This window comes from Puma concolor, chromosome B2 (assembly GCF_028749965.1).
Source record: "Puma concolor isolate L17-30 chromosome B2, mPumCon1.1.hap2, whole genome shotgun sequence".
Lineage (NCBI taxonomy): Eukaryota > Metazoa > Chordata > Mammalia > Carnivora > Felidae > Puma > Puma concolor.
Window position 1 is genome coordinate 139,367,510 of NC_141671.1, and position 15,263 is coordinate 139,382,772.

At 37.3% G+C, this 15,263-nt stretch overlaps 1 protein-coding gene across 17 annotated transcripts in view; it reads right to left on the reverse strand.

Annotated features, from left to right (window-relative positions):
• The window catches only part of SYNE1 (spectrin repeat containing nuclear envelope protein 1), a 480,528-nt gene that overhangs the window by 361,959 nt on the left and 103,306 nt on the right, over window positions 1–15,263 (reverse strand). For all 17 annotated transcript variants that reach the window (XR_015251658.1, XM_086708164.1, XM_086708163.1 and 14 more), the window contains 2 exons: window positions 12,573–12,668; window positions 5,569–5,652 (listed from right to left, as the gene is read on the reverse strand). Coding sequence is in view for 16 of the 17 variants with exons in the window: in XM_086708164.1 (XP_086564290.1) it covers window positions 5,569–5,652; window positions 12,573–12,668 (180 nt within the window). In the remaining variant the exon portion in view is untranslated. The remainder of the gene's footprint in view (window positions 1–5,568; window positions 5,653–12,572; window positions 12,669–15,263) is intronic.

The following is a 15,263-nucleotide window of genomic DNA, read 5'->3' on the forward strand; positions in this document are numbered from 1 at the left end:
CTCTTAGATTCAACAAAAACAGACCATTAACAAGGCATATCATAGTCAAATTCACAAAATAGTCAAGGAAAGAATCATGAAAGCAGTAAGGGAAAAAAGTCCTTATCCTACCAGGGAAGAGAGATCAGGTTCTCAGCAGACCTATCCACAGAAACTTGGCAGGCCAGAAAAGAGTGGCAGGATATATTCAATGTACTGAATCAAAAAAATATGCAGCCAAGAATTCTTTATCCAGCAATGCTGTCATTCAAAAATAAAAGGAGAGATAAAAAGTTTCCCAAACAAACAAATATTAAAGGAGTTCATGACCACTAAACCAGCCCTGCTAGAAATTTTAAGGGAGACACTCTGAGGGGAGAAAAGAAAAAAGAAAGACCAAAAGCAACAAAGACTATAAAGGACCAGAGAACACCACCAGAAACTCCAACTCTACAGGAAACATAATGGCAATAAATTCATATCATTCAGTACTCACTCTAAATGTCATTGGACTAAACGCTGCAATCAAAAGACATAGATACAGTAACAGAATGGATAAGAAAATAAGATCTATCTATATGCTGTTTACAAGAGACCCACTTTAGACCTAAAGACACTTGCAGATTGAAAGTAAGGGGATGGAGAACCATCTATCGTGCTAATGGCTGACAAAAGAAAGCCAAAGTAACCATACTTATATCAGACAATTTAGACTTTAAAATAAAGACTGTAACAAGAGATGAAGAAAGGCATTATATCATAATTAATGGGTTTATCCACCAAGAAGACCTAAAAATTGTAAACATTTATGCTCCAAATATGAAAATATCCAAATACATAAGTCAATTAATCACAAACATAAAGAAACTCACTGATTATAATACCATAATAGTAGGGGACTTCAACACCCCACTTACAACAATGGACAGATCATCTAAACAGAAAATCAACAAGGAAACTATGGCTTTGAATGACACACTGAACTGGATGAATTTAACAGATATATTCAGAATATTTGATACTAAACCAGTGGAATACACATTCTTCTCCAGTGTACATGGAACGTTCTTCAGAATAGATCACATACTGGGACACAACCAGCCCTCAACAAGTACAAAAAGATCAAGACCATACCGTGCATATTTTCAGACCACAAGGCTATGAAACTAAAAATCAACCACAAGAAAAAATGTGGAAAGGTAACATATATTTGGAGACCAAAGACTACACTACTGAAGAATGAATGGGCTAACCAAGAAGTTAAAGAGGAAATTAAAAAGTACATGGAAGCCAATGAAAATGATAACACCACAGCCCAAAACCTCTGGGACACAGCAAAGGCTTTCATAAGAGGGAAGTAAATAGCAATCCAGACCTTCCTAAAGAAGGAAGAAAGGTCTCAGATACACAACCTAAACTGACACCTTAAAGAGCTGGAAAAAGAACAGCAAATAAAACCTCAAACCAGCAGAAGACAGGAAATAATAAAGACCAGATCAGAAATCAATGCTATTGAAACAAAAAAAAAAAAAAAAAAAAAAAAAAAACCAGTAGAACAGATCAATGAAACCAGGAGCTTGTTCTTTGAAAGAATTAACAAAATTGATAAACCCCTAGCCAGTTTGATCAAGAAGAAAAAGGAAAGGACCCAAATAAAGAAAATCGAGAGTGAAAGAGGAGAGATCACAACCAACACAACAGAAAAACAAACAATAATAACAGAATATTATGAGCAATTATACACCAATAAAATGGGCAATCTGGAAGAAATGGACAAATTCCTAGAAACGTATAAACTACCAAAACTGAAACAGAAAGAAATAGAAAATTTTAACAGACCCATAATCAGTGAAGAAATCGAATTAGTAATCAAAAATCTCCCAAAAACCAAGAGTCCAGGGCCAGATGGTTTTCCAGGGGAATTCCACCAAATATTTAAAAAAGAGTTAACACCTATTCTCTTGTAGCTGTTCCAAAAAATAGAAATGGAAGGAAAACTTCCAAACCTTTTCTAGGAAGCCAGCATTACCTTGATTCCAAAACCAAAGACCCACTAAAAAGGAGACAGACCAATTTCCCTGATGAACATGGACGAAAAAGTCCTCAACAAGATACTAGTCAACTAGATCCAACAATACATTAAAAAAAATAGTCACTACGACCAAGTGAGATTTACACCTAGGATGCAAGGCTGGTTCAATATCCGCAGAATAATCAATGTGATTCATCACATCAATAAAAGAAAGGACAAGAACCATATGATCTCAATAAATGCAGAGAAAGCATTTGACAAAATACAGCATCCTTTGTTGATAAAAACCCTCAAGAAAGTAGGGATAGAAGGATCTTACCTCGAGATCATAAAAGCCATATATGAAAGACCCACCTCTAATATCATCCTCAATGGGAAAAAAATGAGAGCTTTCCCCCTAAGGTCAGGAATAAGACAGGGATGTCCACTCTTGCCACTGTTATTCAACATAGTATTGGAAATCTTAGCCTCAGCAATCAGACAACCCAAAAGAATAGCAGGCATCCACAAAAAAAAAAGGGCATTCAAATCAGCCAGGAGGTCAAACTTTCACTCTTCGCAGATGACATGATATCCTCTATGGAAAACCCAAAGGATTCCACCAAAAAAATGCTAGAACTGACCCATGAATTCAGCAAAGTCACAGTACATAAAATCAATGCACAGAAATCGGTTGCATTCCTATACAACAATAATGAAGCAACAGAAAGAGAAATCAAGGAATCGATCCCATTTACAATTGCACCAAAAAGAAAAATCAAGGAATCGATCCCATTTACAATTGCACCAAAAACCATAAAATACCTAGGAATAAATCAAACCAAAGAGATGAAAAATCTATACACTGAAAACTGTAAAAAGCTTATAAAAGAAATTGAAGAAGACACAAAAAAATGGAAAAATATTCCATATTCCTGGATAGGAAGAACAAATATTGTTAAAATGTCAATACTTCCTAAAGCAATTTACATATTCAATGCAATCCCTACCAAAATAACACGAGCATTCTTCACAGAGCTAAAACAAACAATCTTAAAATTTGAATGGAATCAGAAAAGACCTGAATAGCCAAAGCAATCTTGAAAAATAAAACCAAAGATGAAGGCATAACAATCCTGGACTTCAAGATGTATGACAAAGCTGTAATCATCAAGAGAGTATGGTACTGGCACAAAAACAGACACTCAGATCAAGGAAACAGAAAAGAGAGCCCAGAAATGGACCCACAAACATATGGCCAACTAATCTTTGACAAAACAGGAAAGAATATCCGATGGAATAAAGACAGTCTCTCCAGCAAATGGTGCTGGGAAAACTGGACAGTGGCATGCAGAAAAATGAACCTGGACCACTTTCTTACACGATACACAAAAATAAACTCAAAATGGATGAAAGACCTAAATGTAAAACAGGAAGCCATCAGAATCCTCGAGGAGAAAGCAGGCAAAAACCTCTTTGACCTTGGCCACAGCAGCTTCTTACTCAGCATCTCTCAGGAGGTAAGGGAAAGAAAAGCAAAAGTGAATTATTGGGACCTCATCAAAATAAAAAGCTGCTGCACAGCGAAGAAAACAATCAGCAAAACTAAAACGCAACCGACGGAATGGGAGAAGGTATTTGCAAATAACATATCAGATAAAGGGTTAGTATCCAAAAATCTATAAAGAACTTATAAAACTCAACATCCCAAAACAAATAATATAGTGAAGAAATGGGCAAAGGACATGAATAGACACTTCTCCAAAGAAGACACCCAGATGGCCAACCGACACATGAAAAAATGCTCAACATCACTCATCATCAGGGAAATACAAATCAAAACCACAGTAAGATACCACCTCACACCTGTCAGAATGGCTAACATTAACAACTCAGGCAATAGTTGTTGGCGAGGATGCGGAGAAAGAGGATCTCTTTTGCACTGCTGGTGGGGATGCAAACTGGTGCAGCCACTCTGGAAAACGGTATGGAGGTTCCTCCAAAAACTAAAACTAGAGCTACCCTATGACCCAGCAATTGCACTACTAGGTATTTATCCAAGGGATGCAGGTGTGTTGTTTTGAAGGGGCACATGCACCCCAATGTTTTTAGCAGCACTATCGACAATAACCAAAGTATAGAAAGAGCCCAAATGTCCATTGATGGATGAATGGATAAAGAAGATGTGGTATATAGATACAATGGAGTATTACTCGGCAATCAGAAAGAATGAAATCTTGCCATTTGCAACTATGTGGAACTAGAGGGTATTATACTAAGTGAAATTAGTCAGAGAAAGACAAATATCATATGACTTCACTCATATGAGGACTTTAAGATACAAATCAGATGAACATAAGAGAGGGAAGCAAAAGTAATATAAAAACAGGGAGGGGGACAAAACATAAGAGACTCTTAAATATAGAGAACAAACAGAGGGTTGATGGAGGAGTTGTGGGAGGGGTGATGGGCTAAACGGGTAAGGGGCATTAAGGAATCTACTCCTGAGATCATTGTTGCGGTATATGCTAACTAACTTAGATGTAAATTTAAAAAACAAACAAATTATAAAAAAATAAATAAAAAAACAAAAATTAAAATAATAACTAATAATAATCACAGCAGGGATTGTACCTATTAAATAAAATAAACTCATGTCAAAGTAAATAACTGAATAAAATAAATAGGGGGCAGGGAGAAAGGACATCCTTTTCTTACAAAACAATTCCAGTTAACACATGTGAAAGGATTGTCTAATCACCATTAGACAAACATCAAAGAAAGAATTACTGAAGGCAATCAATGCTAAAATCAGTGAGCAAAGTTTGAGGAGAAGTAGAATATTAGCATAATCTCAATGATCTCCCCTATTATTTTTCAGTTACAAAGGAAGAATAGTAACTTTATCATAAAAAACATAGCAAACAGCCTTACCCGAGTGAAGGAGAGTAACATCAACAGCCATAAGACCTATCAGAATCCTATATCCACTAACATGATGAACTGAGAAGAGTACAACATCACATCCTTGGAATTCTTGCCAAAAATGTATAACCTCAATCTAATCTTGAGAAAACATCAAACAAATCCAAAATGAGAGACCTTCTACAAAATAACTGACCAGGACTTATTATTAAGATCATGAAGGACAAGGAAAGACAATGTCATAGAGTGGAAGAGACCAAGAGTCACAGCAGTTATATGCTAAGTGTATCACTGGATCGGATCCTGAATAGAAGTAAGACATCAGTGGGAAAAAAAATTGATGAAATTAGCCTAATGTCTATGCTTTAATTAGTAGTATCACACCAATTTAAAATTCCATTTTTAATAATTGTCCTATATATACATACATGCAGTATGTATAAAAGTTCTTCACAGTAGAGAAAGCTGGCTGAAGTACAGACATGAAATCTCTGTGCCATTTTTTGCCACTTTGTTGTAAATCTAAAATTATGTTACAATAATATTGCATCTCTAGCTGTATAATTTACATGTAATGCTTTTACCGCACAGCCAATGTTGAAAAACATCAGTATGCCCACACCTCTTCTTGAAGTGTTTTGTCTCTCTCTTACCTTCCTTCCTTCAAGGAACTTCAGTGCTGTGCCAATATTAGCCACAGCATGGATTCGCTTCATACGGCGCCCTTGTTCACAAGGCTATAAACAGGAAAGAACAGGAATAAATAAAAATGCGCACATTAAAAAAGGTAATTATAAAATCTATGTAAATGGATTAAAAGTATACTTGAAGAATATTCAAGAACAACATTATTCAATTTCTATAGGGTTAATAGATACACAAAGGAGCATTACCCCACAGTGCTTGGAGTGCTTGGAAGTGTAGTTGATACACTTCCCTTTCACATCTCTGTATGCCAAGAGCAGAAATTCACAAGACTCCCATGTTGCCTATTGAGACTATCACTCCTATAAGTTAGGAAACATTTATATGAAAAGTGCTCTTGGTGCCTGTGTGGGAGCAGGAGATATACGGGAAATCTGTACTTTCCTCCAATTTTGTTGTAAACTCAAAACTCCTTAAAAAAAAAAAAAAGAGCTCTTAAAAAAAAGTGCTCTTGGTCACACACCATTTCCTTTGGCAGTCATACTAACATGAAAGATTATTGAGAGTATTAGTAACATTTCTTGGTTTGAATGACCAAAATACATGGCACGCATGGGCCAAGGTTAAAAAGTAGGATTGCAACAATGAAAATGGTATTCACATGCTAGCATGTCTGGTACAAGGATACTCTAACTTACCTGTGTTTGCACTACCGAAATGCATTATGTGCTTTCTATGTGCCGCAATGTTAATTTTAAAACTCAAAGTAATTTCAACTAAGTAGATGTAATTAGCCTTTTACATTTGCAGGAAATAAATGGATAACTGTGGTGAAGTAATTTCTCCATGGTTGCATAGCTGGTAACCTGGTCCCTTCTCTATGACACCAAAACTCTACATAATCTCTCATTAAAACTCAAAAAACTGCCTATCTTTTAAATTCCAATTAATAGTGTATCATCAGGTAATGGTTTTTAAAAAAAAAAAAAATTTAATGTTTATTTATTTTTGACAGAGAGAGAGAGAGACAGAGCATGAGTGGGGAAGAGGCAGAGAGAGAGAGAGAGAGAGAGACAGAATCTAGAGCAGGCTCCAGGCTCTGAGCTATCAGCACAGAGCCTGACGTGGGGCTCGAACTCACAGACCATGAGATCATGACCTGAGCCGAAGTCGGACGCTCAATCGACTGAGACACCCAGGCGCCCCGGTAATGGTTTCTATGATATGATTTTAAACAAATATTTAAATAGAAAATGTAATCTTTTTTTTACTTTTTATTTGTCCTTTATTTGGGAACCCTTGTCGTGCATAATGGTCTCATATTTGGTCCATGCATGGCCCACTTGGTCATTTAATGAGTTATCTTCTGTAATGCAAAAAGCACCTATTAGCCTACCAACTAAGACAAAGCCAGGGCCTGGAAATGAAGTATGAAAGCCATTCCCCTAATACGACCACCACCACCGTCCATTCTATCCTCCTGCCTTCCTATACCCAAGACAACTATCATAAAATCCAGTTCAATGTTTTCCTTCTTATATAGATTCATTTCCTTTACATGCATTCATGAAAAGAATATCTATTTTAGTTTTTAACTTTATATAAAGGGATCATCGTATTAATCTTTTGAAGCTCACTTTCCCACATAATATTATGTTGCTAAGACTCATCCATGTTGTTGCTGTCACTGTATTTCATTCACTTTGACAGCTCTTGGCCATCTTTTCTGCACTCCTTTTGATGTGAATCTTGGTTATTTCCAGATTATTTCTATTGTGACCTGCGCTGATAGATCATTTTTGTATACCCTATCTTTGGTACAAGTATAGAGTTTTTCTTGGTTGTAAACCTAAGAGTGAAATTGCTGGGTCAGAGGGAATGCGACTTTGAACTTCTGAAGTAATGCCAAACTTTTCCAAAGCGTTTGCGCTTCTTGCCATTCTTGTCAACAATAAGAATAATCCTATGGGTGCATATCTTGTCTAACACTTCATTTTGACAGATATTGAAAAAAAAATTCTTTCAGTTAAATGTATGTAACATGGTCTTTCACTGTGGTCTTCATTTGCATCTCCTGATCAACAATGATAGAACTTCTCTTCCTCTGTTCTTTGACAATGTTTCTTTTGTAAAATGCCCTTTCACATCTCTCACTCAGGTTTCCCTGTAGTTTGTACTGTTTCTATTTTGAAGATGTACTTTATATATTCTTGTCATAATCTTTTCTTAATCTTTTTACTACATGTATTGTGAATATATTCTACCCATTTTTAACTTTTTTGTCACTTTCTTTAAAGGTTTTTATTTTAAAACATTTTTAATTTTAATACCATCACATGCAGCAATGCCTTGGTCTGTTTCTGGACTCTTGCATTTGTCAGTATGTCCATCCCTGTACCAATACCACACTATCTGAAGTTATGTAACTTTACTCTAAGACTTGATATCTGGTGGAGCAAACACCATGTGTCTACTTTTCTTGTTGGATGTCCCCTAGCAAAATGAGCAAGATATAAATATCTATTGTATTGTCCCTCTCCAGTTGGCATCTATTTTTACACAATTTAATTTGCCCTAATATCGTGATCATAGTAGGCCTCAAACTCATAAAAGGCACTGGCCATATCTCATTCATCTTTGTTTTCCTTAGAGGGTAGAAGGTAGTGTCTTATCCATAATAGAACTCCAGAAACATTAGCTGGATGGATATTCAGTGGATAATGCCAAGCCCAGTTGCGGACTTGAGTTCTATTCTAAATATATGATCTATGGCTAATAAAGTCACCTGGTGAACATTCAGGGCTCTTTGATGCTCCAGATTTCCTAAGAGTGCCCACTGGACACTTTTTTTTTTACAGATCTATTTTCTTTTTAAATACTTTACTTAAGCATAATAACATATGACACTATATTAGCTTCAGGTATACAGATTAATGATTCAGTATTTGTATACTTTACAAAATGACCAGCACAATAAGTCTAGTTACCATACACGGAATTTTTTTATGATGACAACTTCCAAGATCTACTCTCTTAGCAAGTTTTAAATATATAATAAAATATTAGCAACTATAGTCACCATGCTGAAAGTACACCTCCATGACTTATTTATTCTATAAATAGAAGTTTGTACCTCTTGATCCCCTTCACCCATTTGGCCAACTCCAACTCCCCTCCCTTCTGGCAACTGCCAATCTATTCTTCGTATCTCTGAGTTTTGTTTTGTTATTTGTTTTATTTTTAGAATCTACAAATAAATAAAACCATAGAATCTTTGTCTTCTTCTGTCTTATCTCATTTGGTATAATATCCTTAACGTCTATCCATGTCATTGCAAATGACAAGAGTTCATTTTTCATGGCTGCATAGTATTCCATATATCTCACATCTTCTTTATCCATTCATCCATTGATAGACACTCAAGTAATTTCCATATATTGGCTATTGTAAATCATGCTGCAATGGGCATGGGGTTGCGTATGTTTTGACTTAGTGTTTTGTTTTCTTTTATTGTGCACTTTTAAGTGAATTATTAGGCTTCTCCTGAATGCAAAGTATTAAGGAGTTTAAAAAAAGAGAGTTAACAAAATGGATAAGAAATAAGTTTCTCGGCAGTCCTTAAACTCTTCATGTTGCTTCTATTATTTCCAATTTTTCAACGGCAATTCCTCACATTCTTAAAAAAAATCCTAAGTGTGAAATTAAATTTAGTGTTCCTATATTTATGTGTGATTACAGATACATAGTCACTGATACATTTAAAGAGAAAATGTTCCACAAATAATCGAAGAATGTAGAGAAATCTAAGAACAGTAATTTAAAAGTTAAAGATACTCTAAGTCCTTAAATAAAATCATAGTTTTCTCAAGAGAGTCATAATAGGTTATTCAAGGAGACTAGATACTGTGATTCCACTCTCACCCTGAGATGCAGACAAGGCAGGGATACTAAGCCATTTGGCCACATTTCCCTGATGATCATGGTCAGAGTCAGAGTCCCAGGCTATGTGAACTCTGATGTTAAGCACAGTGTTGTTAATAGAGTTCTACCTATGAGATATTTTAGGATTTCTGAATAGTGTTAGAACTCTTGATGGAAATGCTCTTACCCACATTCTCCCTTTGAAAGCTCTACAAGAATTCCTGGGATACTCATTCCTTTTTAATTCATGCTTTTCATTTTAATGTGGTCCTGAATTATAATGTATACATATACAAAATTTAAATAACCATTCCCAAGGATTATTTATAATCTAAGAGCAATTTCCTTTTACATAATTCAGCATCTTGGAGGGCTCAATACAAGTAAATAATAAAGGTTAAACTGGAAACTACCTTGTATGTCTCAGTTCTTCTCTGCTAAGTGAGAAAGCGGAGATTCTTTTTGAAATCTCTTCTAGCTTCAAGGTCTTATAATTTATGTCTGAATGAGTAGGGTACTTAAACAGAAATAGGACTCTTATGTCAAAATATATACTTTTTCTAGAGTCATTTAGCTTGGCAATTAAATGCCCATCAAGCTTTCTGTACCCTGTTGGTCAAGTATACTGGCAAAATTATATTGACACAGAATGATACACCTCCTGAATACCCAACTGAATTGGAATGAAGATTCCTTTAACCTTTTAGTAAACAGCTTAATTCAGGAGGAAATAAAAAGATGTCCAATTATATCTGGCAATCAAGTGAGTATATATCTCAAGTCAATGATTTGACTTGACATCTGAATACTAATCTAGTTTATTTAGCTCATGCATATTTCAAATTGGCTTTTCATATATGTTTTGTTTGATTTCCCCCAAAGTAGAACCTGAGACAGGACTTGGATGCATGTAGTTTACTGTGGAGGTGATCCCAGGTAGCAAGAGTGAGGGGGGTGCATGGAGTGTGAGACCGCGAAGAAGAAAAATGCTATTGAGGGTTTCCACTGTGAGCAACTGGGCCTCAATCCTACTGGGGACTCAAGCACTCCATGAGACATGGGTAAATACGTCACAGAACTGTCTGCCTTCCCAATGCCAGACTGCAGCATTTATTCATGGACTCCCATCTCCATTGGTTGAAGGACCTTCGGGACCATTAACTCTTCTACACTTCAAGGCTGCTTTAAGCAACTTGTGCTTTTGATCAAAGCTATGAGGGTGGAAACCTGGAGGCAAGCTACCAGTGTTTGAGGCAAGATACTACTAGAGGGTGTAGGCAATGTCCCCCACTGTGTGAAGTCATTTGAAGCTGGAGGTGAGCTGAGATAGCACAAGGGCACCAGAAGCATCCGCTACCACATGAATCAAGTTAGAGAGATGATTTACACAAAATTATTATCAGTTTGTAGTTTTTCAACAAACAACCCTATTTTGAGGATTCCACACAAAATTAACTGGAAATTTATGTTTAGGCAAATACACGTTTAAAAACTCACTTAACCGGGGCACCTGGGTGGCGCAGTCGGTTAAGCGTCCGACTTCAACCAGGTCACGATCTCACGGTCCGTGAGTTCGAGCCCCGCGTCGGGCTCTGGGCTGATGGCTCAGAGCCTGGAGCCTGTTTCCGATTCTGTGTCTCCCTCTCTCTCTGCCCCTCACCCGTTCATGCTCTGTCTCTCTCTGTCCCAAAAATAAACATTGAAAAAAAAAAAAATTAAAAAAAAAAAACTCACTTAACCAAGTTTCATGGCTGTGTAGCTGTTGTCAAGAAGCAATAGACAAAGAACAAATAAGTGCTCCCAATTTAGGACACTGTGTTCTAGCACGTCATATGACATTTTGAAGGCAATTTCCTGAGTATCTTTTCGTAATTATGATAGACATCATTTATAAGTAGTTTATCTTTGCACACACTACTTACCTCTCTACTACTCTCAAATAACAAAACGTAAGCCAGAAAAAAAAAATGCACATCTTTCTCGACTAACAATGGGGTTATATCCCGATAAACTCATTATAAGTTGGGAAAACTGCAAATCAAAATTGCATTTAATACACCTACACTACTGAACATCACAGCTTGGCCTAGCTCACCTTAAACGTGCTCAGATCACTGACATTAGCCTGCAGTTGGGCAAAATTCTCTAACTCAAAGCCAATCTTATAATGGAGTGTTTAATATTTCATGTAATTTATTCAGTACTGTACTGAAAGTGAAAAATAGAATGGCTATGTGGGTATAGAATGGTTGTTAAGTGTACCAGTTCTTTACCCTCATGACCACATGGCTCACTGGGAGTGGTGCCTCCTTGCCCCTGCCCAGCATCACAAGAGGATCATCCTGTGCATTGTTAGCGCAGGAAAAGATCCAAATTCAAAATTCCAAGTATGGTTTTTAGTGAATGCATATTACTTTCACAACATTGTAAAGTCAAAAAGTCATTAAGTCAAACCACTGTAAGTTGGGGACTGTCTATACTTTATTATTAAGTAACATAGAAAAGTATATTCTGTAGCTCACTATCAATGTGTTTTTCACTTTGCTGATTCCACTGCACAAAAAAAAAAGCAAATGATTCTGAAGGTGCCGTTCCTGTGACAAATGACTGATGATGGAGCCTGTCCACAAGTGTATGACAAATGTCATGCTGATCTCAAACTTAATTTTCAACAAACAAGTATATAAATAATACACAGTTATGGACCAACATTCCTTTCCAAATGGAAAGCAAACTCTGTAAGTGAGGTCAATGTTAATCTGCAAGTAATTTTCCTGGATAGATATTGCATAAGATGCAGTAGTTAAGCATGATAGATGACTGATGAAGTTTTTTTACTCTTCCTTCTAAGGTTGCTGCTACTACATATAGAGTTGTAAATCCACTAAATGTGTGTGGGAACTAGAAAGGAAAGGTGTTCCCTGCTCCCGGAAGTGACTGATATATTCGGGGGTTGTGGAACACTAACACACTAGTATTCCCAGTGTGTTACCCACTTTTATAGGACATCACCTTTTACACTCCCAACCCCACAACCTCAGAATCCCAAAAGGGAACAGTTTGACAATCTGGTCACAGGAAAAATCTTTACCAGTTTCTGCCCGGACAGGACCTCCAGAAGAGCAAGCAGCTTAACGCCATCTTTCATGTCTTCAAAAAGATCATCTACCACCAGTGGGGGTTTCCGCTAGAAGACAAAAAAATGAATAAATGCAAAAAGTGCATCTTCTCTCTCTGACATACCTTTGCTACTCATTATGGTGAAATCTGGAGGAACAGTTTCTAAATACCCTAAATTCTTTATTTTGGATATGAGTGGCAATGACCAATTATAAGGAGAAAAACAACCTTTTGGAAATAAACATACTCAAAAACCTCAGGAGACTTTTTTTGAGTGTTTATTTACTTTGAGAGGAATAAAAGACGGGGCAGGGGGGTAGGACAGAGAGAGAGAGACAGAGAGACAGAGAGAGAGAGAGAGAGAGAGAGAGAGAGAGAGAGAGAATCCCAAGCAGGCTCCGCATTTGGAGCAGAGCCCCCATTTGGAGCTCGATCTCACCAAACAATCTCACCCGCCCTGAGATCATGACCTGAGCCAAAGAATCCCACTCTTAACGGACGGGGCCACCCATCTGCCCTGAAAACCTGAGGAGACTTCATGCTTGGACTTTCATATACATACCAGCCTCTTTCTAGAAAGGAATTTTTAAGACTCAAATGGTAGGGAATAAGGAAAGGAAAAGAAGTCACTATCAACATAAAAGATAAGCGAGACATTAACACAGGACCTAAGCAGGGAAGAGGAGATGGCCAGAGACACTGGATCAACCTCCACACTTCACTGTGGGTGAGCACAGAACCCGGGCTTTCCCAAGCCCAACACTTCCGAGGCCCATTCTAGCCACACTAATAGCCTTAGATCAGTGGCCAGCTGCTGGAGCACCGTGAGCACAAGCAAGGTTGCAGATTTAGTCTCCAGTGGGTTAGCTGGCCATGTTCTGTGTCTCCACCTGACAAATGTAGCACAGCTTCTCTCACGATGTGTCACTGAACCCAGAGGATCATGGGCACAGATCACAGGCTGATCAGTGCAGATCCACCACTGCTGGAAAAGTAAGTCAAAGCCCATTTTCAATTCATGGAGGGTCTTTTATTTTTTACAAAGGTCGTTGAAATGCCCAATGACTGGGGTTCATCAAACTTTAAAAAAAAATTTTTTAATGTTTATTTATTTTTGAAAGAGAGAGAGAGAGAGACAGAGCATGAGTGGGGGAGGGGCAGAGAGAGAGGGAGACACAGAATCCGAAGCAGGCTCCAGGCTCCGAGCTGTCAGCACAGAGCCTGACGTGGGGATTGAACTCACCAACCGTGAGATCATGACCTGAGCCGAAGTTGGACACTCAACCAACCGAGCCACCCAGGTGTCCCGGTCAAACTTTTAATTAAGGTCTATCTTGGCTCAGACAAAAGCAGAGAAGTGCTGATGCCAGCGGAGGTCAGGTGTCCCCAGAATTCTACAGAATAAGAATTTTCCATTTATCACCTGGGTTCAAGCTCTACAGCTTTCTGCTTCTCACTGAACCATGTGAAAAGCCTAATGCCATATTCCTGACTTTCAATTGTCTTTCTTTCTAAAAAAGAAAAAGTTCTATTTACAGATACTTAATCACCAAACATTTTATTGAAATGAGACTTTTTTTCTTTACCCACTGATATGGAGCATTCCTATTTCTCCTATGACTGCATGAATTACAGCCTCTGAATGGCACAATTCTAATTTTAAATGCATTTTCTCTCTCTATAAATGAACAGCTGAAAACATTTTGTTCTTATGCTGTGAAATACACATTCAAAAATAACAGGTTTTCATTTTCAGGCTTTCTCCTTTAAATTCCACTATTCACACTGCTTATAATTTATATAGGAAAAATGTAATAATGATTTTATATTATAAGCATATAAATAAACTTATTCAGAATAAAGTGAGCTACATTGAAAACTAATCAGTATGATAAGAATCAAAATTATTGTAATAGCTATATACATATGTATATCATTAAATAAGGCCTATTTATCATTCATAATGTCCATTTGTATCCTTTTTAAAATTTTTTAAATGCTTATTTATTTTTTAATAGAGAGAGAGAGAGAGAGAGAGCTTGAACGAGCGAAGGGCAGAGAGAGAGGGAGACACAGAATCTGAAGCAGGCTCCAGGCTCTGAGCTGTCAGCATAGAGCCTGACGCAGGGCTTGAACCCACGAACTGCAAGATCATGACCTGAGCCAAAGTTGGATGCTTAACTGACTGAGTCACCCAGGCACCTGCATTTGTATCCTAATCATGTAAATACAGTGTAACAATGAGGGAAAGTTAATAAATATGTGATATATTCAGTGAACAAATGCAAATGAAGTTTTTCTTAGATTGTTATCCTGAAAATATATAAAGGAAATGAAACAAAGCAGGGAATTTTCTTGAAATAATAAAAATTCCAAGAGATTTGACACATACAAAAAATCGCATCCATCCATCCATTCTACCTTTACAGGCAAACTCGTCTCTGCCACTTTGAAGGACATTTTTTCTTGACCCCACTTCTGCCTCTCATGTTTCTCTTCTTGCATCTCCACTGGTGTCCCTCATGCTTCCTCTCTCGTCTGGTTGCTCCTACACATGCTCCTGGATGTAATCTTCGGGTAAGCAGTGACCACTGAACAACTCAGCCCATCGGCCCCTCTCTGCGTCGACTGCTGGTACCAAACTCTCCTTGATCTTTCTTCC